We start from the raw sequence: 27,129 nt of genomic DNA on the forward strand, positions 1-27,129 counted from the left end.
GTACCCATGCATTCTTTCACAGACTGCACAGTGTGAGTGAGAGATTATTCTTCTAGTTTCCCATTTCTACATATAGACCTGTTGTTTTTCCACTCTTGAGTGAAAGTTCCATTCCCTTTAAACCTCCTTCATTGCTCTCTGTCACCATTAATCTCTAGTTGTTGCTTTTGCAATCAATTTATCTATATTCACACTCATCCTCATTTCCCTCCCTTTGGACTCAGATGATGGATTGCCATCTTATTCAAAGGTCTTTCATCTTCCTATGCCCTTAACGCCATCTTTTCTGTGGGACTTTGTTTCATGACTCATCTACCTTTCCTCTGCTTTATCCTTTTCCTAACAATCTTAGCCTAAAAACATGTTCCATCTCTCCTATCTGAGAGAAGGAAAGAGAGAATGAGAGTGTCTTCTCTATTCTCATTCCAGCTATTTCCAATCTATTTTTTCTCTCTTTTCCATCCAGATTCCTTGAAAGAATGATTTAGAAGGAATTGTGTCCTTATTTCGTCATCTCTCGTTCATTCCTCAATCCACCATTACCTGCTTTGCTGCACTGCTAAAACAGTATTCACTTAGGTCACCAGGGAAGATCAGTAGACCTTTACAGCCCTTAACCAACTGGTTCTTCCTGCTGCGTTTGGTAATGTTGATCACATCCTCTCTAAAATTCTTTCTTCTTCAAAGGCTGTACTCTCTTAACATTTTTTTTTCTGTCTCTTTTGTGGCTTTCTTTTCTTTTCGCTAAATTTGGTGTCCCTGAGGCTTCTGTTCTTAGGACACTGCTTTTTATACACCTTACCTGGGTGAATTCATCCATGCTCATCGTATCTCTGGCACAAATGCTGTATGCCTTAGATACATAACCAGTTGCAGTTGCAGGGACTTTTCCTCCTAAATATTTCTCAAACCCATCCTTTTCATCTTAACTACCTGCCTGCTACCTATCCATCCTCTTATCTCTATCCCAGTTACTACTTATCTGTTCTGTTGTATTTCAAGGTTATCAAAACAATCTCCTAATTATTTTTTATGCCTTTCATTTTCACTCCTCAAATCCATTCTTCATGAAGCTGCTGGAGTTACCTACCTAAGTGTAGAATCTGACTGTGTCAGCTCCCTCGTTTAAAGCCTTTCAATGGCTACCCAGAGTTCCTAAACAAGGCATGTATGGCTGTTTATGACCTGACCCCTGGCCTCTTCTCCAGCCTGTATTGTACTACCTACTCCCTTACTTATATTTCAGTTCAGCAGCACTAAAGTGCATGACGCTCATAAGCACAACTGTTTCTTATCTTTTCACCTTTCTCATGTTGTTCCATCTGCTTGAAAAACTACCAGCCTTTCACTTGATTAACTCCTTTATAAGAGTCAGTTTGGGTACCATCTAAGATACCTTCTTGGGTTTACTTCTCTTCCCCCCAAACAAGATGGAAGGCTCTAATGATAATAACCTATACACAGCTCTATCAGTGTGATTAGCATGTTAATTCATAATTATGTTTGTATGAATCTCTTCCATTACACTTACGAACTCCTTGAATCCAAAGACTGGGTTATCATTATCTTTTCATTGCTAATGTCAAAGAGAGTGCTTGTCAGTTGAAAACATAGTCCCTTCATTTTACAGAAGAGGACGTTGAGACCCAGAGTTTGTAACTCTCTTACATGATTAATTCAAAATGAAAGCTTGATTTAAAAAAAAAAAGTAGAGAGGGAATTTAATAAGGTATAGACATAAATACTCTATTGGTGTCAAAAGAAACAGCACTTCTTATCCAAGTGAAATATAATCAGATAAACATCGTATTTATAGGGTATTGATTATGTGAGACTTTGGAGGAGCTTGATTTTTCCCAACCAAATGGTACCAATTTCTAACATTCTAAAACACTGTAACCAAATGTCAGATGTTTTAAAATTATTCTGGGGAAAAAAAAGCCAACTCATTTTAAGTTGCAGTGTTTGCTGAATCTTTCCTTAAAATCGTGTACTCTCTTAATTAACCCAGATTCTTGCTAAGAACTAAATTCCTTTTAAAAAATATTAATTTATTTGCAACGTCTCTGTAAATACTTAAAGAATGCTTCCAACTTTCTTACCTGTTTGTTATCCCTTTTTCCCCTTCTTTGTCTTCCTAATTATCAACAAACTTTACCTCCTCAACTGAGTTGAGGGCACTGGGCCAGGCGCCGTTTTATGTATTACAAAGAAGAGACGCTATGGCTTGAATTTTTTCTGATGGCCCTGTGTAAGATGTTTATGCAGAGTGTCAATGGAAACAATTATCTTAACAGGATGACACAGCCTATTTTGCTTAGAAATGTCCTAATTTCCTGTTTAGGTTATCCAGAGGTCAGGTAGGGATTTCTTTTTGCACTCCCATAGTGCAGATTCACATCATGCAAGCGTTGTAGGACTCAGATCACAATCCGTTTAATTCCACTGGCTGCATTTACCTTCCCAAGAAAGTAAGTCCTTCCCCTGCTGTTTTTATTTAGTTTTTCATTTTGTATTCTACTGCTATAACCTGTAGTAAAGGTAAGATGCCAGTAGCTATTTACCAGTAGTTGCTTCTTAACTGAGCTGCAAGTTAAAGTCTGTCTGTTGCCCATTTTGAAATTCACGTCACAGTAGTGTTAGGGTTACCCCATCCCAGAAATCTGTAACTAAACACTCAGGCGAGCATCAGGTCCCAGAGTAAAGTCATGACTACTTGCCCTGTATGTATTCCTACCTTCCTAAATCAGCTTCAGTATAGTTTGATAACTGCTCCCCCGCCCCCCGCTTTTTTCATATTTAATTATGCCTTGAGGCTATGGAAAAGCGAAATTTATCTGTTAAAGCGGACACACTAAGCAGCAAGTGTTCTAACATGTTTATTGAGCAAATAATTATACCTGACAAAAAGTAATTACATATACAATCAGGTCTTTATAATTAGGGGTTAAGAAATTATCTGACATAAGGGAAGTAAGGGCCTTTTTGATTTAGAAAAGTAAAAAATACATACATTTTTTAGTTGTTTGAGTAAAGATTACAAAATCTAAGATTTGGGAAAAAAAATGTACGAGGACATAAGCCCCCTTAAGTACAAATACTTCCCAAGGTAATGTAGTATTCTTTGTCTTTAATAGAGACCACAAAGATCCTTTTTTCCTTATTTCCATCATGCTAAGTATGGTAGTCTAGCTAACCCTGTGTTCTTTGGGAATCCAAGGCAAAATGGTAAATGGTGTATTTATATTCTAGGTCATAAAACTGAGACCTTATCTCTAGAAAGCTGAACAAATGAGATATGCATCTGAAATTCATGTTCCCGCTTCACCAAAAATTTCTTGCAAGCACTAGAACTGAGGTTTCTGCTTTTGTCATGCCTGCTAGGATATTACCATAAAAACCATCCCCCTTTTCCTCCTAAGGCGGGATTTAATAATGGTCATGGTACGTCTCATTTATTTCAAATGGTCTGAATTCCATTTTTTTTTCATTTGAAGTAATTGTCTTTTGTTTATTTTTTAATTAAGTAATTTTTTAATTGAAGTACAGTTATTTACAGTGTTATGTTAATTTCTGGTGTACAGCATAGTGATTCAGTCATACATATATATTCTTTTGCATATTCTAACTTATTGTAGGTTATTACAAAGTATTGAATATAGTTCTCTGTGTTGTACCATAGGATGAGTTCCATTTTAAGGAATAGAATGATAAGATGCCTTGAGGCCTGATGTTTTCAGTGTTAATTTTAGTTTAGTTTTGTTTTTTTCAAAAGCCACAAGTCAGTGTTTATTACTAATGACAAATTATAAATAATAAATATTACTTGACTTGCCAAAATTTTAGAGTAAAACATATGGGACTAATTTTATTCAATACTAAGTTAATCCAGCTATTAGAGTCTGCAGGTTTTCATTTACATTATTTTGAATCACAACCTTAGGGAGAAGAGAGGAGAGGAATATCCAATTAGACTTTAAAAGGTGGCTATACCCTTCCCCTTGTTCTTCTTAACGACTGCACTCTAAAGGAGCACGTAGAGAAACCCCAGTCTAGTCTAGCGTCCCTCATTTGAGCAACTATTGTATCCTGGAGTAAATACACATTTGTATACAATTTTTCTTCTTTGACTAATCCATATTGTTTTCCTTTGTTATTTGAGTTCTTCCAAAGTCAGTTCATACAAGCAGATCTTACTTCTTCATGGATTCAGTGAAGCAAAATGACTCATCAGAGAGAACTGAAAGTCTGGTGAACACCTCTCATCATGAGTTCCAAGGCTTAATTTCTTTAGTATTGGAAGTCTGAGCTTCATTGGTGAAAAATTCATTACATAACCACCTGTTACATAAGTGTGGCAGATGATGTAATGAATCTGGACAGAAAATTAAACGTATGACCTGGGAATGTTTATTTAACATGTTTAATGGGGGCATTGGTGGTAAGTTTACAAAAGGTAACCTCAGGAGCAGAACTTTGGTTATGAAATATTTTAGTACATTCTATAGTACAATTTAAATCAGTCCATAAATAGACTAGTCTGGCTTTCAGAATAATTATAAGACATTACTAAAAATTCAGAGATACTTTGATCATAAATAGTTTACATGTAAAGTAAATGATAACATAGCTATCTGATTAGTATATATGATGTGGGTGCAGTGTAGACATAAAATTCTGTGTCAGAAGGTAACATTTGCAGCTCATCTCAACATACATTTACTTGGTTCTAACCATATACCAGGTATTGGGCCAAATGTGAAGATATAGATATTAAGCAAAGCAAGTCACCAGCTTTGAGGCACTTACAAAGTACATTATTAGGAAGAAGGAAAAGGCACTTCAGCTCTTGGCATATTGGAAAGAGACAGGGCTGAGGTAGCCATGAATCATCTGGACTACAAAAGGAATCATTGAAATTTGATTCTTTAGTGGGTGGACAGACATATTAACTATGATACCAACATACTGTGAAAAATACTGCACTAGAGATTTGTGGAGGATGCTATGAGGACACATGAAAGAGAAACAGCTAACCCAGCCAAGGTGGTCTGGGAGGCTTCCTGAGAGAGATGAATGCAGACTTAAATTTTATGGAATAAGTAAGAGTTACCTGAGTGACAAAGGAAGGGAAGGTGACTCAGAGGAGAAGAAAATGATAATGTCCTGGTTGGGGGGAGTCATCATGGCTTGTTAGAGAACTGAGTAGTTCCTCCTTTAGGAGCTTAAATTCCAAGGCAGGAAAGGAAGCCAAAAGGTGACCTTAACATGACTTTGCATGTCATGTTAAGGAGCTTGAACTTTATCTTGTGGGAGCTGGGAAGCCATTGAAGATTTTAAGCAAGTGAATGATGTGATCAGATTTGTATTTTAGCTGCATTTCTCTGGCAGCCGTGTGGAGATCTGGGGTATTAGAAGGGAGAGGCAGAGGGGATAGGCAAGACCAAAGGCCCCAGGGGAGAGAGCATGCGGTCTGATCTAGGACAGTAGCAGTAGTAGTAGTAGGGGGTGGGAAGTAGGTGGCCAGTGAATTCAGGAAGTATTCAGGAGGTTAAATTGGCACAATTTGGCGATAAGTTAGATACAGGAGTTGTGAGAGAGAGGAGTCAAAACGGACTGAATCTGAATTTCTGGTTTGGGTAATTAGATAAGTGCTGTCACTCAATGTGTGACCCGCCTTACAATATGAGGCAGTTGTACCAGGTACACTCATAACTGAGGAAAAACAAATCACATATATATGTAAAGGTATTATAAAACCCAAAATCACTCTCAGCTATTTGAGTTAAATCTACTTGAGCAAACTATCTGAAATGTTCCTTCCTGTTTGGATAATTGTAAGGGTTTTTGTTTTTAAGAAATAGAGGCTAAAAAAATTCTTGATAATAATGTACTGATATCTTCCTGCATTCATAACTTCCTGCATTCAAAAACTTTTAGGAAACTTTAGTTAAATATCTGTTTGTCATTTGGGCTTAAATACATAATATAAATATTTTAAACCCAAATTGCAAAAGAATTATTTAAAACTCAAGTATATAAGGTGCTAATATTCTTATATTACTAAACAGAGAGTCAAAAGATCCTCTTAAAAGCTTCTGTAACAAATTCTACTCCTAGGTCTATATACAGAGGAAATAACGCTTGTCCACACAAAAACTTGTTCATATCAGTATTATTCATAATAGCCCCCAAATGGGAAGAACCCAAATGTCCACTAACTGTTGAATGGATAAGCAAATGTGATACATCCATACAATGGAATCTTACTTGGCAATAAAGAGAAATGAAGTACCAACACCTGCTACAACATGGATGACCCTTGAAAACATGGTGCTAAGTGAAAGAAGCCAGACACAAAAGACCACATGTTATGTGACTCCCATTTGGAGAGTGACTGCTGAGGGGTATGGGGGATTCTTTGGGGTGATACAAATGTTCTCAAGTTGATTGAGATGGTTGCAGAACTCTGTGAATATACTCAAGACCATTGATTTGTATACATAAGTAGATGAATTGGACAGTATGTGAAATACATCTCAAAACGGCTTAAAAATTTTTAAGGTGATACAACAAGAAATAGAAGTTTAATTATATTAAAATTATGAAAACAAGAATAGAGGAAAAATTGTGATAACTACCAAATTAGGAAGGTAGTGGAAGTAAGGTAAACCCTCATACAGACAGCTGCAAGATGATCAATAAAAACTAGAAAAATAAGCATATTTAGAAATATTGAGATGATCACCAGCATTAAAACAGAAGGGGACATGATTGCTTCTGAGAATGGGAAGGGTGGGGCAGTGGACTGTTCATTTTCATGATGTGCCCCATTTGATCATTAGCCATGTATTGCTTGATAAAATTAATTTTAATAAGTAAGCCACATAAAATCATACATATATATCTGAATGCCATTTTAACCATGATAGTGACCAAGAAGTTCAAGATAAAGCAAATATGGACGTGTATAAATCTGATGCTGTAAATTCTTTTTGCCTCTTTTTTTCCCCCAGATTCCAAACTCACCTAGTAGTTATTAAGGACTACTACATAGCTCATCAACAACAGTTCTTTAAGAACATTTTACTTCTGCTGTGCAGTTCATTTGAATTAAGTGACTTGAAGAGACTAATGCCTTTAAGACATAATGTGCTCAGAGCTCATTCCCAGTCCTCACGTAGGTAGGAGTGGATAGGCTGGCTGAGAGCAGGTTTGGCAGATGGGACATTAGAAGAGGGCAGGCATGGATTAGGGGTCAGGTGTATCAGAGAGCCAAACGGCAGCCTGAGGGTAGTTAACACCTGAGGGCAAAAGGTGAGGTGGGTGGAGGCACAATACTGCTTCTTCACAGTTTTTGCCCAAGCCCTCTCTAACTGCTACTTAAAATTCTCTTCCATGCTGCGTGTGGACTCTTCCACATATGTTTTCAGATAGCTAGGAAGAGGGTAAAGCTAAGTGCTTTAAAAAGCATATGGAGCTCATTTGATTTCAGCATCTATTTTTTAAAAAAGACTTGTATTTCCCCCACATTGTGGCTAATTTAGTAAGACCCATTTTTCTTGAATCTCCAGTGCCTAATTATATTTCTTCCTTAAAACTACATTCTAGTTGAGGATTTTTGTTGTTGTTTAAATCTCTGAAGCACTCTAGGAACCCTTGCTTTGGCTTTGTTTTTTGGAGGCAAAGGAAAAATGATCTCCTGGTTTACTTTTGGAATCTGCAAAGCAACTCTGAGGCCCCAGGTGGATTTGGTGTTTGGAAAAGGGAATTTGGGGGACTGAGGTTGACCCTGAGCCCCCAGGTCACTGTTCACATTTACAAAAGCAAACCTGGTATCCCCAATTGCTTTTCTCTTGAGGTTGGCTTAACTTTATTTATTTTCTGTCTTGGGTCACTGCCCCTGAGGTGCTTCAAAAGCAAAACCCAAAAGACCCAAAACAATGAAAGCTAAACCAGATTCAAGGAAAAAATGACCTGGCACTCTGGGTTCACTTTTACAAAGGCAAAAAGTCACTTGAGGAGTTCCACAGAATGGTTTTAAGTCGGCCTAGATTCATTGTGTTATTTGCACAAAGTGATCTCAACAGGTCTAAGACCCCAGGTTCCTTGGGTGTAGATTTGGAGTGCGACTTAGGATGGGAAACTGTCAGCAAGCTAAATGCATTGACACAGATGAATTCTTCAGTGATTCCGAAGAGATTCAACTATTTTGAGCATATAAATGGGACCACCCATGCAACCATTTCTTGCCTTAAGCTGAATCTTTTTGTTTGCTGGACACACACAGGGAACGCTGAGGAAGTGAGAAGTACAACTCACTTTAAAAAATTGGCATCAACCCATTCTGTGTTATCAGATTAGTTATGAAGGGTATTTTTGAATCCTTGGTGAAAAAAAGTTAGGTTACTAATTTGAAGTAATCTTACAAATCGTGATGAAATAGAACTCAGGCACACTATTTGACTATTCATTTTTATGTGATCCATACTTTGCTTACTTCCCAAAAGGATTTAAGGTGGAATTACTTTCCTTGACTATTGGGATAAGCCCATTTTTAGAACTTAATACCAATTTTCATTATAATATGCCTGACTTTATCCTTTAATAGGTAATTGTAAAATTGCTTTTGGATAATCTAGGGGAGATTTTTGTTTTTGTTCATGTTTGATCTACATCTTTGAATTTCAGGTATATGTGTTAACTAATAAATTCACCTGTTGAGGCCATGTCTTACAGTTTATTTATAAGACAGAGAGATTTTGTGTGATTAATAACAAATGTATTATTTGTGTACTGCCACCTGAAAGAAGCAAAACTTGAGATGTTGAAGTGAGGCTTTTCCATACTTTAGGTTTTAATATTAAGGGCATAGTATATCCTGTGAAACCTCAACGAGTGTGAGAGACAGTCCCCAAGGCAGTGACTGTGTGAAGACGAGTGGCAGTGGCTGTACCTGGTGCCATTCCAGTTCCCTCGTCCCTTCCTGTCACACTGGCTCCAGAGCAGTCATGTTCTTTTTAAACCATCTCGAAGACCAGGGATTGTGCTTCTTGATCAAAGCAAGCATAGGCAGCAGCCTGTTAGCAATGGACTCAGTCCATAAATCTGGCCTGGCATAGTGTTAGGTAGGACCCTGTGATAACATCCTAGTTTTGTATTACATCTTTCGCTTCAATAGAACTTAACTTTAAAAAGTGGAAAAGGAGGGGAAGAATATAGCTCAGTGGTAGAGCTCATGCTTTGCATGCGCAAGGTTCTGGGTTCAATCCCCAGTACTTCCATTAAAAATAAACAAAGAAACCAAATTACCGCCCCCCCAGAAAAAAAGTGAAAAAGGACCTTATAATTGTTATGGATGGAGGGATATGGGTAGGCCATTCAGAAATATTAGTGCTTCTTTTTCTAGGAAGATCATTTACCTTAATTAGACCCAATGCCTTATCAAGAGGGAATCTGTCCCCTTTGTCAAGCCCCAGTGAAAGCCTGGGAAAGGTGGCAGGAAGTGGTTGACTGCATTCACTTGCCCTCGTTTGCCTGCAGGCCAACTTTGGCCTTTTTCAGAGAGCATAAACCAGAGTTGTCCGCAGGGAGCTGATCTGTTATGCTCCTAAAGCCTAAGAAAAAACTCCCCAGTAAACTTGGAATAGTGGTCTGGTGTCATCAATCAGGGAGCTGTTTCTTGAATATCTACTGAGTGGTTACACTCTGCTGGCCACACTTTCTGAGTCTGCCTGCCCAGCTCTGTGAAGTTTATTTCTATTTACTTATTGAAATGTGGTATTATGCATTTGAAAAATCCTTACACACACGGAATTGAGAAATCTGAATATGAGATCAGCATGCTTGCTGGCCCTGTCTCCCTCTCCATCCACATCCATGTATCCTTTGGGACATAGACACTGAAATGGTGCTCAAGTTGATGCCACTTTCATGGGCTGAAAATAATGAGCAAGTGGTCACCAGCTCCTACATAAATCTGTTTCTACCTTGCTTGATATTAAATTGAGAGTTACTTCCTCATGTGTTACTGTAGTTTAACTCACTAGGATTTTGTGTGAATAGTTTTTTTCTTTACAATTTCTTCATGTTAACCTCAAAATAGTACTTGTTTCCTCATTAAGTGTCTGCCTCCCTACTTTCCCCACCTACAGTGTGAACTTTTTGAGGACAGGGACTTGTCTCATTCTGTACTATATTCTGATACCTAGCACAGTAGCTAGCACATTGTAGGTGGGCAGTCAGTATTTGAGGAACGAATAAGTACATCTTATCTAGATCCAGAGCCCTTTTATCCACCTTGGCCATGCATTCCTTAACCATTAATGTGCAAATTTATGCAGATTCCCATTGGTATCTACTAGTTAACTATGCACTTTATGTATTTCTATGAAGTATTAGTATAAATTTGAAAGCATGTAGATTAGACTTGTCTATAGGTGGCCAGGTAGGTTAAATTTTGTGGTTCCTGTAATTTCTAGCTGTAAGGAATTTACATATGAATGTCTCTGACCATATGTGAAAAAAAAAAAAGCATAATATTTCTTTATCTAGGAAAGTCTATTTTTGTGCTGTAGAAGAACCAGTTCTGTGTTCACAGTTGAAGTTGGTGTAGGTTTTAAATTCATTAAATGGGCTCCTCCATTGCCACTTGGGGGTAGATCAGCCTTTATTTTAAGGCCTCTTCCTCTTCCAAATCCCAAAGGTCATGTTGCTAATGCCTTTGGAAAGAAAGGGAAATTGCAACCAGTACGTTAAGGGGTTACTTTCTGCTGACTGTGCACATCCCACACACACTTGTGCAAACACATACCTGTGTATACCTGAAAGAAGACCCCTTCAAAATGAGGCTTTTATTAACAACTGTGTAAGGACTATTCATTATTGAATTTATCAAAATATGGATATATACATGTATGTAAGCCTCATTTCTAACTCTAGAATTAATACATGTCCATTGTGGGATATTAATAAAATAAAGAAAACAGTTAACAGTTACCCATTATCCCACCACCCAAATTACAACCAGTTCTTAACATTTTCTCATATTTTCTTCCAGTCTCTTTTGATGGATTTTATGTAATTTTAGTAGCAGCATTTATCATAAGCTCCTTCCCAAGCTATTTTAAATCCTGTGTGTGCATCAGTTTGAATAACCACATAACATTCACCTTCTGGGTGAACCATTCTCTTAATACTGAGATTTAGACTGTTTTCATTGTTTTTTCTCCTTCTTCAGTTTTTGATAACACAGGTAACATTTTTGAGATTGATATATTTGTTCATAAATTTGTCTACCTTTATTGTTTCCTGAAGTTGGATTCCTAGAAGTAGGATTACTGAGTCAAAGAGAATGGTCATTTTTTATAAGGTTCTTAAAGACATACTGCAAATTCACATTCCAGAGAAGTTCTACCAACTTACATTTTCACTGTGGAGTGTAGAAAGTAACTTTTCCTCCTTGTGAAAGAAGGGGGAAATGTACTTGTTGCAAGCAAGAGTCCAAAATCACACAGAACTTGAAATACGTTCCCTTTTCTTTTTCAGAGAGTATATTCTTTTAATATTGTCTCCGTGTAGTTTCTGTATCAGTGTTTTAACTTTTGGTATGGCCTAAAATGTTGTCCAAAAGAAAATAGTGTGGCTTTTAATATTAGTAGTTAACATTTTCATTATAGAATTTTCCTCTTTTTACAAGAAAATCTGTATTACTAGCTGTATACTGGCTGGGAAAAGAGTCAGACAAGTCTATTATCTTCCTAAGAAAGGACTAGTTTCTTGTAACTTTCCTGTAGGTTTTAATCACCCCAGAAGTTTTATCCCTCTCAGAGCCAGTGGGTTGGCTCACATATCCTATGAGTAAATACAAATGCCTCTTCCTTCATTTGAAAGCAAAACCAATACACCCCTTGCTTTTAAAGTGAGCTAAAACAAAAAGAAAGAATAATATAAAAACTGAAGGAAGGTAGTAAGTAAAGCATTTAGCTTTCTGAAACAATTCAAATGGGGATAGGAAGTTGGTTTTAAATGGCTTAAAGGGGATTAGGGTTTTAAAGTTGGATAAGGAGTTTGGTGCTTTGGTTTAGGCATGGCATTGCTTTTAAAAGATTACTTCCATATTTGACAACAATTCTAACTGGAGAGTATAAAGCAAATAGTTTTAAAACACTATGGAAAACAAGAGGGTTTCTTTTTTGTTGTTGTTTGTTGATACAAAATGATTGCCTAGAGTTAACAGGCTGAGTCCTGAAGGCCTCATTTCATAACACAACTGAGGATCTGTCACTGGGGAGAATCCAGCAGAGGTTGTTTAATGTACTTCATTGAGATTATCTGAGCTTTTCGGTTTAAATTACTTTGGGAAAAGTCTAGGTGCAAACAGCTTCTTTGAAAGGTAAACATACTTAACCTCTAAGAAAAAGGGTTCAATTTAAGTTCTTTAAAATTCTTCAGTTAGTATCACCAACCCTTATTAATAAAATTTGAGTATAAGCTGAATAATGTGCAAAGATTTGATGTCTATACATCAGTACAAGTGTTAATATAATTATATTAACAATGTTTTCAGTATTTTACAATTGTTTGAAAATGCAATTAAGTAGTTTATTAAAAAAAAGCAACCCCAGACAATTTTAGTAATTCCAAAAGTGAAAAGATATTATCTACTATGTTGGTTATAAAATTTTGTTAATGAAGTTTTAAAAATGAATTTTCCCGTTCTGTTGCATCCAAGAAGCAGGTTGCGTTAAAATGGAAAAAGAGTAGCATATACTTTATGTATAAGCTGTAGAGAAACAATCACAAGTCGGTTTAACATCTTCCCCCATCTTCCTCAGCTCCTTGACCTGTTCATGGTTTGGGATTGGTCTACTTACCTAGCTGATTATGGACAGCCAGCTTCTAAGTACCTTCGGGTAAATCCAAACACAGCCCTTACTCTTTTGGAGAAGTGAGTATATTCTGGAAACTTTTTGTCATGCTATTTTAGCATTTTGTGATTCAGTAATAATTGAAAACTAGAGATTTTTATCAAAAGAGAAATGTCTGTATGGAGCTTAAAAGCTCAGTTCATTTTTAATGACCAAAATATAAGCCTCTTTGTTTCTCGCCTTCAGTATTAGTGTAGTTTTATATATGAGATTGCTGTTTATGTTGATATGAACAAAAGAATTTTCCTATTGTATCTTCAATAGCAGGCTTAATTGGCTATGGAAATATGCTTACTAAAGATAAGTGAGAGTCGGAACTATTTTTTAAAAATACTGTAACACAGGAAAGAAGGCATTTTGTAAAACATGGCTAGGGATTGGAATGTTTGCCACCAGTGCTGTCTAAATCCTACCGTGATGGACTTGGAATCTTTACAGGTAGAGAAGTATGTGTTTTGAAAAAATAATATTATAAAAACTGAAATAATAGAATATTTACTGATATGTGTTCTCCAATTTAAAATAATACCAGTGTAGGTGTACTTTTCCCTCTCAATGTGGCAGATTTTCTTTTCACTCTATCATATTTCATTTTAAGTATCACTTAAATTTTTCAAGTTTTGAATTAAAAGTGTATATTATTTTCCCCAACAGTTCAAAATATGTGGTGTATTTGATTTGAGAGGACACAAGGAGCTGTTTTAAATAAATGTAAACTTGTTTTGCAATGCCATGAAACACCACTGAGGCAAAAAAAAAAAAGGCTGCTTTTGATTTTCTAATGTTATTTTTCCTTTCACCTTGTCTTGCTATGAATGTGATTTGCAGAGTCCATAGAGGGTATGTATTTTAGCATACTTTATGAAATGATGTTAGAAAATAGTATGATATAAGCAAACTTATTATGCTTTAGATTTCCATACTAATGCAAAAACACCACTTCATATAGAATGCAAAATAAAGCTGCTAATTTTTTGTGTAGTTGCTATCTCTGTAATATTATTAGTAATACCTATTTTCTTTGAACTATATTTTTCAAGCATAGGATTAGTGTGAGATAATCCAGAGCATGCCAAGATATTTTATTTGTGACGGCATAGCTTTTAATTTCCTTTTACTAAAGCTTCTTCTTTCACATATATTCCTAGGATGAAGGATACTAGCAAAAAGAACAATATATTTGCTCAGTTCAGAAAGAATGATCGAGACAAACAGAAGCTGATAGAGACAGTCGTGAAACAGCTGAGAAGTTTGGTGAATGGTATGTCCCAGCATACATAGACTTCACATCGCTTGTACTCAGTGACAACAAATCTGAGACTCAGCATTGATACCTAACAAACACTGGTCATGATACACAAACTTGTTTGCATAATTTGAAAATACAATAGAGAAAAGACAATGATGAGAGCTTAAACAAGAAACAATTATAAATATGATTTGTATGGATTTTTAAATAATTGAATAGTATTTTATATATGGAAAATGTGACTTTTTTTCACTATGAGGGTAATATATAATCAGGTCAAAAATTGTATATGAAACTGATTGTAAATACATTAGAAAAACTTATGCCTCTACATATAAGTATTTCTTTTCTATTTGAACTTGAATAATGTGTGTGTGTGTGTGTGTGTGTATGTGTGTGTGTGTGTGTGTGTGTGTGTGTGTGTTTTCCCCCAGTATCTGGCTTTGGAATGCAATCATGTCTGATTTGGGAGCATTTCACTGTCATTTTCCGACTTTTAACTTTAATTTTCATCTCAGTATGATTTAAGTAGACTAAATTTTCTAATTCTGCTGATTCTGAGGGAGGAAAAGGACGAATCTTTAAAGGTCCCTGAAATCAAACTTCATTTAACCTGATAAGAATGTGAATTATTTGTTCTACTTGGGTTGGTTTAATTTAATATGAATATGAAGAAAAGGTGTTTAGATTTTTTTAAGACGCAGTGTTCCTGTTCAGCAGGGTTATTATTTCTAACTATATTATCTGTAGCTGGATCCAATTGATCTGGTTTGGCTTGGTTCAAGTTAGAAGGATAGGAAATAAGTGGGACTAACCACTTCAGGTGCAGCTCGCGCTAGGATAGATGTGTTCCTACACACACAAGTTACCACAGGGGTCAGGTTACTTTCTTCAAAGAGGAGATCTCAGTATGGTATCCTCACTGTGGAAACAAGCCAAACCAAATGAACTCTGGAAAACCTAAAACGAATGTACATTTTTCTCTGTGTAAATTACTGTGGTCCAGATGGTAATATCAGTCTGATCCTTACTTTCTCTTCATTGTATTTATACTGAATAATCCTTTTTGCATTTTCAGGATTCATGCCTGTAAGAAACTTATATTTTACTCTGTAAAATAAGTGTAAAGAATTCTATGTACATTTCTTGATTTTGTGATGAAATATTAAAAAGGTTGAGCAAGTTGCTGAAAATTCGTTGCTACATCTATTTAGAGCTTCCTGGTTTAAAACAACTGCTTCCTTCAGAAAGGCTATTATTCGCTAGCTGTTACAACTGAGAGTGTCACCAAAACATAATAAGCATTTATTTTCTTGACTATCTCTTTTCCTTAAAGTAGTTTATAACATTAAAAAAATTACATGGAAAACATGGTAATTCCAGGCACAATACAATCTGGAAGTTACGAGGGAAGCGGTGAACAGCTCGTTCTCTTTAAGGGCTGAAATGTGGTGTCCCTGGCGTGCCTTACCCAGCCCTCCAGGGCACGCGGGACGTCTTCCCGTCTTGGGCTGAGGCGTCCTCCTAATTCGGAAAGACGCCGGCTCTGCACTGCTTGGAGCAGACCACTGCGAGTCCGCAGCGGTGATGGTCTTGTGGTGATCACTTTACTCTTCTCAGGAAAACAAGCACCCTGCACGCACGCAAACACACACGCACACGCACACCCCAGTTGCGCTGGGACGTGCAAGTCTTGAGGCATTTGGAGCCCCACAAAAAAGCCCGAGAAGCAACCGTGTAGATTGATGGGGTGGGAAGGATACGAAGGGGTCTTTGAGACCCGAAAGGCACCCGGGGATATCTGCTCCTCGTGGGCTTAGGGTGTCTCTTTGAAGCTTTGTGCAGCAATGACACTACCATCTTTTGAAGGATTCTGGAAGTGGTAGATCAGAGACCTTGGGCGGTTGGGGGATGTCGAACCCGGCCATCCTTAGTAGGTGCTTGCGATGTCAAGGCAGTCATCGAAAACCGCAATTTCCCTGAAAGTAAACAGAGCAAAGTGGAGAACCCCCAGTGCTTTAGCCTTGGTGTGCCAGGAGGGGAAAGGGCACCTGGAAGCTCGAAGGTGGGGATCCCACAGAGAGCTCGAGTTAGCTCCGCGCACTCGGTTCGTCCACCCGCCGAGCCCCCGCTGGGAGCCGGGAGGTTCTTGGCGCGAAACTGCAGACCCCGCCCGAGGATCTGAGTGGGGCTCAGCCCCCGGCTCAGCCGTCGCGCCGCAGAGGCTGCCATTCCCGACTCCTACTCCTGGGAGAGCGCGCCGCTGCCCACCGCCTCCAATCATTACTTTGAATAGAGCGCTTTAAATACAAACAGGCGCGTCACGTTGTGTGAATCGGGATCAATCTGTAGGGAGGGAGTCAATATCTATATAAATGTGGTCTGGGTGGGCTGAGAAGGGTTAAAAGGCTGGAGGAGAGAGAGGTGGGCGGGGGTCTACAGCCCCGGTGAGCACAGCCCTGGTTGGCAACTTCGGTGAGTTGCTCCTCATTTTGCCCTCCCTCACTGCTTCTATTAAAGGAGTGCTGACCCGGGGAGGAGGTGGGAGGTGCCCGGCGCGAGCGGTCCCAAGGCAGCCGGCACCCCCGTGAGGGGCTTGCATTTTGGCACGGGAGCCTTCAGACTCCGGGAAAAGTCCTGAGCGCTGAGCTCGCGGGTCTCAATGAAGGCACGTCTGCTAAGGGCGCGTGGTCACTGCCGCCCTCCACTGCCTGTCTGCTTTTAGAGTGAAGTCCCTGTCCGAGTTTGTAAATCTCGGTTTTGGTCCCCAAGCCCCAGGCCCTTTCCGGACAGAACGGGTGAGCACTGCGCTCTGCCGGCGCCCCAGCTCCTGCGCCCCCTGCGCTCGGAGCGGCCTGGCCTCCGCAGGCTGGCCATGTTCCCCTGGGGGTTGAGCTGCCTGTCGGTGCTGGGGGCGGCGGGCACCGCTCTCCTGTGCGCCGGCCTGCTACTTAGCCTGGCCCAGCACCTCTGGACCCTCCGCTGGACGTTGAGCCGGGACCGAGCTTCTGCCCTGCCCCTGCCCAAAGGCTCCATGGGCTGGCCCTTCTTCGGGGAAACGCTGCACTGGTTAGTTCAGGTGAGCAGTCTGTTGTTCCCGCACCCCAATATGGCCCCTTCTTCCCTTGCCCCTACTGGCTCTCAATGTTCCCAGGGTTCGTAACCAGTCGCTTCCTGTAGCCCAGGATCCCAGGGAGCATATACAGCCCCCGCCTTTGCCCAGCTGTTCCCGCGAAGGGACCGTATGCCACCAGAGTTCTCCCCATCGCAACTTAAGTCCCAACGCAATGCGGGGGTGAACAGAGAGGTTCTAGAACTGTATGTCCTGCCACCATAGAATCAGGAGTTGGGGACGCGTTTCAGCCTTGAGCCTTTTGGCCCTCACGTCCCCATTCTGAGCCTCAGTTTCCTCATCTCACCAGTGGAAACAGGAGCCTGTACATTCCCTTAAGGTAGTCGCGAGGCCCATTTGAGATTCTATTTTGTAAAGAGTAAGACGCCAGCCTGGAGTAGGTGGTGGTTATCAAGGGTCATTTGGAAGGCCTGGGCTAGATCCGCAGCCGAGGCCCAAGGGCCCCGGCCCTCTTTGCTCCGCCTTGTTCGCAGGGCTCGCGGTTCCACAGCTCCCGCCGGGAGCGCTACGGGACAGTGTTCAAGACGCACCTGCTGGGCAGGCCGGTGATCCGTGTGAGCGGCGCCGAGAACGTGCGCACAATCCTGTTGGGCGAGCACCGTCTTGTGCGCAGCCAGTGGCCGCAGAGCGCGCACATCCTACTGGGCTCGCACACACTGCTCGGCGCGGTTGGCGAGCCGCACCGGCAGCGGCGGAAGGTGAGCCCCAAACGGAAAGGCCGTCGGGACGTCAGACCCGCGGTTCCCGGGTACCTGCTGTGGTCTAGGCCAGGGCTAGGTATTGGGGGTACACTGTGAACCTGGCCAGGACCCCTAGCAAGGTGGTGGCATTGGGCCAGTACCTTAACATTATCCGGCTTCGGTTTATAAGGCGAGCACTGGGACTTAAAGTTCCTTTCATCTCCGATCCTCTGTGATTCTGATACCAGAAGCGCTGGAAACTCAAACTGGGAGAGGGTTAGCGATGACTTCCTGGAGAAGGTGGCCCCTGTAACCTGGATGAATGGGAGGGGCTGTGTACATCAGAGAAGAACTAGAGGGAATGGCAAGAGCAAAAGCCGACACATTTGGGTCCGGGTCGCGTAGAAGAAGGGACCGAAATTGGCCTTCTGGTTCTTCTGGAGTCCCGGAGCAGGCTGACTCAGCGCGCTCCCCACAGATCCTGGCACGAGTGTTTAGCCGCGCGGCTCTGGAGCGCTACGTGCCTCGCCTGCAGGGGGCGCTGCGGCAGGAGGTGCGCTCCTGGTGCGCAGCCCGCGGGCCGGTTGCTGTCTACGAGGCCGCCAAAGCGCTCACCTTTCGCATGGCCGCGCGCATCCTACTGGGGCTACGGCTAGACGAGGCCCAGTGCTCGGAGCTGGCCCGCACCTTTGAGCAGTTCGTGGAGAACCTCTTCTCGCTGCCACTAGATGTGCCCTTCAGCGGTCTGCGCAAGGTATTGCCGACCCCGCCCCAGACCTTCCCTTTGGGGCTCCCTTGGCGTGCCCCGGGCATCACCTCTGCTGGGAGACGGAGGCTTGGCCCAGTGTGGGGAGGCGGCGGCGTGGAGTGGCGGTGGGCGCCGGGGCTAGCCTCTGTCCTGAATCGCTGTGTGACCCGAGGCGGGCCACACACCTTCTCTGGATCACGCCTGACGGGATGAGCTCCAGCTCCAGCCGCCGCGGGCTTTCCGACTTTGGGTCTCGGTGACGGGCGCCCAGCCAGTCGTCCCAGCCCCTCCTCAGAGCGGCGCCTCCCGGCCCGGCCTCCAGCGCCTCTTTGGAAGACCGACGGCTGCGGAACGGATGGGAGCTCTAGGGCCGCAGACACGCCCCCGGCCCAGCCCGGCGCCAGCTCGGGTCGGAGAGGGGTGGGTGCCGGCTGCCCGCCCGCGGCCCCAGGCCCGCTAGTTTCCGGATCAGAGAACCACGGCTTCTTCAAACTTTAGAGCGACGGCCTGGCGCAGAGAGTAACTGAGCCGGGGCTTCTCACTGTGCCGATGCCCTGGCTTTCAGTCACCTGAATGAAAATAATAGTTATGTACAGAAGAACATGCTGATCCATGGGCTGATCGCCTTGGTAACATTTTCTGATTTAATCCTCTCGGCCTACAAAGTATTACTATTCTCATTTTATTGATGAAGAAACTGAAGCTCAGAAAGATTAATGACTTGTCCAAGATCACACAGCTAGTAGGGGCAGAGGAAGGATTTGAACTGATCTCCCCTGACTATAAAACCCAAGTGCTCAAAATGCTTCCTCCAGCAGATGCTTTTGCTGCGCTTGCTCCCTGAGCTCTGGAGGGACACCCCAGCCCTCTCGCCAACCCCTTAGAGAGGGTAATTCCCGTAGTGTTCTTTAAGGCAGCGGGTTCCTGGGTGCATCATGGTGTCCCTTCCTCTCTGCACTGTTGCCCACTGCTCCTGCCTGAGCCTCATGCAGGGAAAGGACAATGGGCTGACTCCCTGACTGGGCTGTGTGCCAGGAAGGAACACTGACAGCTGTGTGACTCTGGCCAACTGCTTGACCTCTCTGAGCTTCAGCATCCTCCCCTTAGAAGGACAGTAACTGTTTGCCTTGCCCTCCAAGGGGGCTTGTGATAATTAAGAAAGAATGGGGAGAGTGGAGAAATTCCTGAGCATTTATCGTGTCTCTTCTATGTGCCAGGCATGGATTTCAGCTGGGAAACTGTTAACACCAGGATCTCAGCAGAGCCAGAGAAGCCCCGGGAAGATTTTGGGGGGTCAGTGCCCAGGGCTGGCCCCCTTATCCTTCCTGCCCCACCTCCCTTCTCTCCCTGCACATCAGGGCATCCGGGCACGGGACCAGCTGCATCAGCACCTGGAGGAGGCCATTGCAGAGAAGCTTCACGAAGACAAGGCTGTAGAGCCAGGCGATGCCCTGGGCATGATCATCTACAGCACTAGGGAGCTGGGCCAGGAGCTCTCCGTGCAGGAGCTGAAGGTAGGTGGTGGGAGATTTCTCCTCTGCCCCTCTTGCATTTCTAGCAGGTCTCTGCACACATGCTGCATCCCTGGAGCATGGAGCAAAGTCCAGAGGCACTCAGAGTGAGGGGGAAAAGGAGACCTGGGTTCCAGGCACAGCTCAGCTGCACCCACTACCTCTGTGGCCCTGGGCCAGTGGCTGTCCCTCGTAGTAAGAGTATTGAAAGCATGAATTCTAGGCCTTTACAGGTTCTGGCCCCAAACAGATTCCACTCACCCTCCCCTTCCCCACCCTCCCTGCCCCCCCCTTCCCTCTCCTTCCTCCTCCCTACCCTTCTTTCCCTCTCCTCCCTCCCCACTTCCCTCTCCTCCCTCCTCCCCTTCTCTGTCACTCCATGCCTTTGCCTCTGCTGTCCCCCTGCCTGTGAAGCTCTCTTCACCCCTTTTCCCGACAAACCCTAAGGGCTCAGCATCATATTCCACAGCCTCCTTGAAACTTCCGTTTTCCTCCCCCAATCTACACTCCTTCCATGAGCTATCTTGGCACCTGGCACCTCTCTAACTGTCTGTTTCGCCACTGCAGAATCTAATGGATAATTAGAACCCCTTCCCATGTAGACCAACATGCAATGGAGGTAAGGAGGGAGGCTCTGGAATGGCCCCCGGGCCCACCTGCTTGAGAACCCAAAAAGGAGTGGAGAGGTTGGGGGGCAGGAGGGAGTTAGAAATGGAAACACCTCAGTCCTTCCATAAGTAACTCCCATCCTTTCTCTGGGCCTTGATTTCCCACTTTCCGCCAGCTGGCTACTGAAGGGTGGGGCTCAGCCTTAGTTTCTTCTCGGAGATTGGGACTAATAAACTCTTCCCTGACTCCCAGGTGCTTGTGAAGTCTGAAAGAGTCAAGGGGGTTAGAAGTAGATGAGCAGGTGCATGAGTCCTGGGGGAGCTGGTGGATAAGAATAGTTCTGAGAAGGGAAGTGGTGTGGAAAGGAGTAGATGGTGACTCTGCCTTGGCAGGGCTGGGGAGGGAGTGATAATACCCTCCAGGTTCTCAGGAAGGGACCCACTGACCAGAAAATTTCAGTCCTGGCTGGTCAAGGAGGACCTTGGGGCTCTAAGGTTTTCACCTGGCTCTCCATCTTATCCAGGGCAGGCAGTTAACCTTGGGTCAGGTCATTCATTCCACAAATACTGTCTACTTATTTGGTGCCAGTTTCCATGCTGGGACTTGGGATACAGTGGTGAGCAAAACACTGCTGGTGCTGGAGAGGAGGGGGACACATTGATTCTATGATCACATCAATCAGTGTGTAAACACAAACTGGGTGCTGCCAGGAAGGAAGATACCACACAGGAGTTGGGAGAGTGGAGGCAGAGTAAGGGTTGGGGCCTGGATGGTGAAGCCACCAGGCCCCTCTGTCCTTCTGGCTGGGCAAACCAGGAAGAAGTTTAATCACTCACTGGGACCACCACTAAGCGGGAGAAAGAAACCATGCTTTGGTGAGAGGCTGGCGCTGCTATTGCAGGTGCCTTAAACAATTCCGCTGCAGTCACTGCCCGGCTGGGGTTGCAGGCAGTACTGCATGGTTCAGACAGAGCACTGGACTCCCGAGCCCCCGACTACTGGGACTGCTGACCGTAGGGACCTTTAGACCTTCTCCTAGCCTCAGTTTCCCACCCTTAAAACGGCCAGTAATTGTGCCTCACAGAGTGAGAATCGAATGAGTTAATACACTTAAAGCGCCAAGAACAGTACACACAAAAAGTTTCTGGCATTATCTTTGGGAACCTCCCAAGGCAACTGGATAGATGCTGCTTTTGCTTATTGCTATCTGTGGCTTCCTCAAGCGGCGGACTTGGAATTCAGTCGACCCCAGGACCCGCGCAGGCAGCCGCCCAGGGAGCTTATCTCTGCGCTCCGGCCTGTGAGCAGCTGTGAAAGTGGGCACCCTGAGCCTCAACCTGGCTGTCTTGCAGGAATCAGCTGTGGAGCTGCTCTTCGCCGCCTTCTTCACCACGGCCAGCGCCAGCACGTCCCTCGTCCTGCTGCTTCTGCAGCACCCGGCGGCTATCGCCAAGATCCAGCAGGAGCTGGATGCGCAGGGGCTGGGGCGCGCGTGCGGCTGCGCGGCGGGGGCCACGGGGGGCGGCGCAGGGCCCCGGCCCAACTGCGGCTGCGAGCCAGACCTCAGCCTGGCGGCGCTGGGCCGCCTGCGCTACGTCGGCTGCGTGGTCAAGGAGGTGCTGCGCCTCCTGCCGCCCGTGTCCGGGGGCTACCGCACCGCCCTGCGCACCTTCGAGATCAACGTAAGTGCGCCGCCGGCCCCGCCCCTGCCGCCTGCCGGAGAAGGGCGGGGAGGGAGAGGGAGGGGTTAGGACTCCTCGGGGGCCTCCGCTTTTCCGCCTGTAAAATGGGCTGAGCCTTGTTCCTTTTCCCGGGAACCACGGTTTGAGGGTGAAAAGTCTGGCGCCTGGCGAGCCGGCAAGGTTAGAGACCCTGCACACTTAAGCTTTTGGCAGTGGTCCCGGTGGGTCAACTGAATTAGAGCCGAGTTTTAGAACAAAAACATCCTTTTCTCCACACAGCAAACCCCTCTCAGCCAGTGAGGCTGGGTAGGGCCCCCCATTATGTCCCGTACCCCATCTTTCTTACTCCCTCACAAGATCAAGGGACCAATCATTTTTACCTTTCCAGGGCCCCAGCTGAGGCCGGATTCCAGGGAAGCGGGGTCACATCTCTGGGAGATGACCTTGGGCAATTCCCTTCTCAGTCTGGGCCTCAGTTTACTCTCTGGAAGGAAGCTACTTTGATCCTTTCCAGTTCTGACTCTCCAGGTTGGGCCGGGCGGTTCTGCGCATTGACAGCATCTGGGAGTGGACCCCTAGCTCTGTCAAACCGAGGGTGTTTGCCTGAATGGCTGTCACTGCGTCCCCTCTACACCCACTCAGGCTCTGGGCAGCACCAGGCAGAGTGGTCACCTCCTTCCCTGACCTTTAAACAGCAAACATCACTAGCGTGTTGCATACCAGGGTTTGATGGTATCGAAGGGACTGGGATTCTGCCCTTGAGACTCTGTCATAGAGAGAAAGGGGGCCAGGGCCAGCAACTTCATTGCAAACTGTGGTGTGAAGAGGGTGATCTCTAGTGCTGAATGATAAAAAAAACATTTTGGGAGCTGGCATTTGAACTGGAGCAGTGAAGGGTTAGGAGGGGACAGCACACCACTGAGAGGGGACAGCCCAGACAAAGGTGGGAGGATTAGTGAGATGTTCAGAAGTGTCTTGGATGGTGAATGTTGAAATTTAGAAGTCATTGCGCAGGTGCAGGGGTGCCAGACCTTAGGGAGACTGAGGGAGTAGAGCACTGGACCAGCAGGGTGACTAGAGGCAGCGGTCTTAACCATCCTCCAGCTTCTAGGTGGGAAAACTGAGGCCTAGAGAGGAGAGGGAAAGCTCCTTGGTGATTCCAAGATCTTCTGTCTGCCTGTGTCTACCCAGACAGCATGGAGCCTGTTCAGGCGAGGGAAGCAGGATAGTCAGGGTTGGAAGACTTGTCAAAAGAGGAATAGTTGAAAAGTTAGAGGTGAGCAAAGGGAACATGAAAGCTCCTTTCCGACATTTTAAAGACTCCCCAGTGTAGTTCTCATGTGTACCTTCTTAGATTGTGGCTACCCGACCTGAACATTATTGTACAGCTGATGGGTAGCGAGGACAGAGAGGCAGTTTTCAGTTCAGTGCAAAGAAGAGCTGTATAATTAAGATGACCATAGAGGAACTGTCATTTGCACTGTTCTGACCCAGGCAGCTGGTTGGTGCAGGACAAGAATTTAGTTCTCCTGCTATAATGTAAGAAGAGAAAGGAAAGAGAAAAACAAAACATGGAGACATAAAAATAACGGAACACATTTACTGACCACTAATATATATGCCAGACCCGTTATTTGAATGCTCACAACAAAATGGACGTTTTTGTCCTCTTTATCAATTAAGAAACTGAGGCTCAGAGAGATTGAGTATTTAGCCCAAGGTTTCACAGCTCACCAGAGAAGGAGCTGAGATGGGGATGCAGAGCGATCTCCTAGCTTCCAGGTTACACCTGCGTCCCTGTGGGTTTTCGGAAGCCTGTTTGATGTACCAGCGGTGCAAGATAGGTTCGGGCTGGGTTTCCGAGTGCCTCGTGGTTAAGCGGGTCTCTTCAACTCCACGCAGGGCTACCAGATCCCCAAGGGCTGGAATGTGATGTACAGCATCCGGGACACGCATGAGACGGCCGCGGTTTACCGCAGTCCGCCCGAGGGCTTCGACCCCGAGCGCTTCGGCTCTGCGGGCGAGGATGCGCGGGGCGCCGCCGGCCGCTTCCATTATATCCCGTTCGGCGGCGGTGCGCGCAGCTGTCTCGGCCAGGAGCTGGCGCAGACCGTGCTCCAGCTGCTCGCGGTGGAGCTGGTGCGCACGGCGCGCTGGGAACTGGCCACGCCTGCCTTTCCCGCCATGCAGACCGTGCCCATCGTGCACCCGGTGGACGGGCTGCGGCTCTTTTTCTACCCTCTTGAGCCTTCGGCCGCGCATGATGCGCGACGCCTCTGAGCCGCTGCGCTGCGGGACCTGACTGGTCCAGTGGCAGCGGCACGCTCGCGGCTCCGCCCATCTGCCGTTCTCCAGTGCCGGGTCGGGCGCTGTCTCGTTCAACAAACCGCCACCGAATGCGGCTCTGTGCCGGACTCCGAGGAGGAGGAGCGTGAGCCACCGCCACCGCACTGGAGAAGTGCCCAGGCCGGTGGGAAGGTGCCGCCTGCACTCCGCACCCTGAGGGAGGAAAGATCGTGGGCCAAGATTCTTAGGCCCTTCCCAGGATCTCAGGGATGGAGGGAAGAGATCTCCACTAGGAGCCAAGCCCGGGAAGGTGCATGGGTTACGGGGCCCCGGGGAGGATTGCTAGGGAAGGATCGGGGAGTGCCAGAGATCTAGCGAACGAGATAGGACCTGCAACCCTTGCGAGGAAGCGGCTAGGCCGGGAGCGCATCCCTGGGCTGGCTTTGGGCCATAGGAAGACACACCGTGAAGTTGCCCAATGGAAGGCCCTTAGGCAGCTGGCCTCCTCTTGGCGCGCCCCGGCCACTCCTCCGGTCTCGGCGGAAACCCAGAACTGCCACTTCCAGGACTCTAAACAGGCTCAACACCGCATTCTGTTGGCGATTTCTTAAAAGAAAAATTCCTAGTTCAAGAACGCATGTAATCTTTCCATTGATACAAGGGAGCCTAGGCACATGGAAAGGGCTCGAAGGTTGGATTATTTTCCTGGGAGGTTGAGACATAATCAGAGAGGCTTGGAATATTTGTACCCAAAATGGGAAGGCCAAGAAGTAAAGTTTGCTGGCAGTGGTTCAGTGAGGAGGCTACAGCTTAGCTGGGCAGCTGCTCACTGGTGGGAAAGTGGGGTGGCAGGTGGGGGAGACCTGGGAAAGATGCTCTCAGAAGGACCCACTCTGCATATACCCAGAAAGGGGCGAGGATCCTGGGCAGCCTGGGGCCCAGACTGCTGGAACTTCTCTCTTGAACACAGCCCCAGGGAACTGGGCTAGGAATTAGCTCCAAGATAGCTGGCTGCAGGGACATTCTGGTTTATTGCCGCAACCTCCTATTACACAGGAGAAACTGAGAGGAAAGATTGGCCTGAGGAGCCAGCAGTGAGTTCCTGGACTGCTCAGCCAGTGCTCTCCACCCCATCACTCCCCTGCTACAGCCCCTGGGCCTGTGGCCACTGCCTAGGTCTCCGCCCTTTTATCGTTTCACAGTAATCCCTAGGTTGGCTGAAGGACTCTCTCTGGACCTTTTCAACACAGAATTTCCCAACAGTGTTTAAATCTAAACCAAGAGCCTCCAGTGTCATTATTCCTAACAGCCTACTGTAACCTGCCACCCACCTTCTGACAGGCCAGGGGCAAACTGGACATGATGGGTGAGCCAGGGAAATTGCCGCCAAGGCCTGAGCTGACCCCTTAGTGAACCAGAAGGAAGCTCGTGCCCTCCTGACCTTATGCTTAAGGTGGATCCTGGGGCCAGAAGGATAAGGGGAAGCAGCAGGCGCAGGCAGGGTGGGTAGCTCAAGAGCGCAGCGGGCCCTTCCGAGCTCAGCTGACACCGCCATAACCCCCATCCAGGGCAATTCATCACCCACTGCTGACCACAGGCCCTGGCGCCAGGCCATGGGCTCCACAGGCGCCACAGAGGAGCCAGCAAAAGTGGCGGGTCTGGGGCCTGCCCTCAGGGTGCTCTTGAGGCTGCAGAGACAACATCTTGGCCTGAGGAGCTCCACCAGGCTGAGGTGGTGGGAGGACCAGAGCTGGGGTTGATTCTGATTTGGGGAGAGATATAGGGAGGGAGCGCTCAGAAGCCCAGACTTAGTTGGTTCCAAGAGACCTGGTTTACCTGCTGTGGGGTCTGGACTAACTATAAGCTTCAGTTTTACCCTAATTTCCCATTGATGTATCATCCTCAGTAACGTCAAGGAATATCCGAGCTCTTGCTTGGTAGCTGTTGATTCTCTGAGGAAGAAGCAGATGTGGTTCTTGCCCTCCTGGACTTGGTATGTTCACAAAGGAGGTAGACAGTAAATGAAGGAGCAAACAAAAGAGCAAGAATATGTCTAATGGCGATAGTGATGTCGAGAAAATAAAACAGACCTGTGATGCAGAGTGCCTGGTGGCTCAACTGGGCAGGTGGGGGTCTGGGAAGGCTTCCCTGAGGTCACATTTGACTTTGGAAGGAACCAGCCAGTGGTGACCTGAGAGAGAGGAGCCGCAAGCAGACAAAATGGGAGGTATAGAATCCTGAGATGGGAATGAGTGCTCAAGACAGGGAGAAGGGCTGAAGGGAGAAAAATGGAGGAGGGGTG

General features: G+C 45.3%; 2 protein-coding genes across 3 annotated transcripts in view; both read left to right on the forward strand.

Annotated features, from left to right (window-relative positions):
* Window positions 1-15,371, forward strand: part of EXOC6 (exocyst complex component 6) — a 169,081-nt gene extending 153,710 nt beyond the window's left edge. For both annotated transcript variants that reach the window (XM_064488226.1, XM_031461390.2), the window contains 2 exons: window positions 12,837-12,949; window positions 14,078-15,371. In XM_064488226.1, the coding sequence (XP_064344296.1) occupies window positions 12,837-12,949; window positions 14,078-14,210 (246 nt within the window). In that variant the 3' untranslated portion in view covers window positions 14,211-15,371. The remainder of the gene's footprint in view (window positions 1-12,836; window positions 12,950-14,077) is intronic.
* Window positions 15,372-17,053: 1,682 nt separating this feature from the next.
* On the forward strand, window positions 17,054-25,286 carry LOC105084365 (cytochrome P450 26C1). The gene is made up of 6 exons (XM_010974503.3): window positions 17,054-17,257; window positions 17,785-18,009; window positions 18,470-18,745; window positions 20,098-20,253; window positions 22,212-22,541; window positions 24,444-25,286. The coding sequence occupies exons 1-6, from the start codon at window positions 17,054-17,056 to the stop codon at window positions 24,819-24,821; spliced, it is 1,569 nt and encodes a 522-aa protein (XP_010972805.2). The 3' UTR covers window positions 24,822-25,286.
* Window positions 25,287-27,129: the final 1,843 nt, after the last annotated feature.

The sequence above is a fragment of the Camelus dromedarius genome, chromosome 8, assembly GCF_036321535.1.
Source record: "Camelus dromedarius isolate mCamDro1 chromosome 8, mCamDro1.pat, whole genome shotgun sequence".
In the NCBI taxonomy this organism is placed as follows: Eukaryota; Metazoa; Chordata; class Mammalia; order Artiodactyla; family Camelidae; genus Camelus; species Camelus dromedarius.

Coding starts and splice junctions, on each gene's coding strand:
- LOC105084365 (XM_010974503.3), top strand. CDS start 17,054: ATGTTCCCCTGGGGGTTGAGCTGCCTGTCGGTGCTGGGGGCGGCGGGC. Junction 18,010..18,469: donor CGCACCGGCAGCGGCGGAAG/GTGAGCCCCAAA, acceptor CGCTCCCCACAG/ATCCTGGCACGAGTGTTTAG. Junction 18,746..20,097: donor CCTTCAGCGGTCTGCGCAAG/GTATTGCCGACC, acceptor CCTGCACATCAG/GGCATCCGGGCACGGGACCA.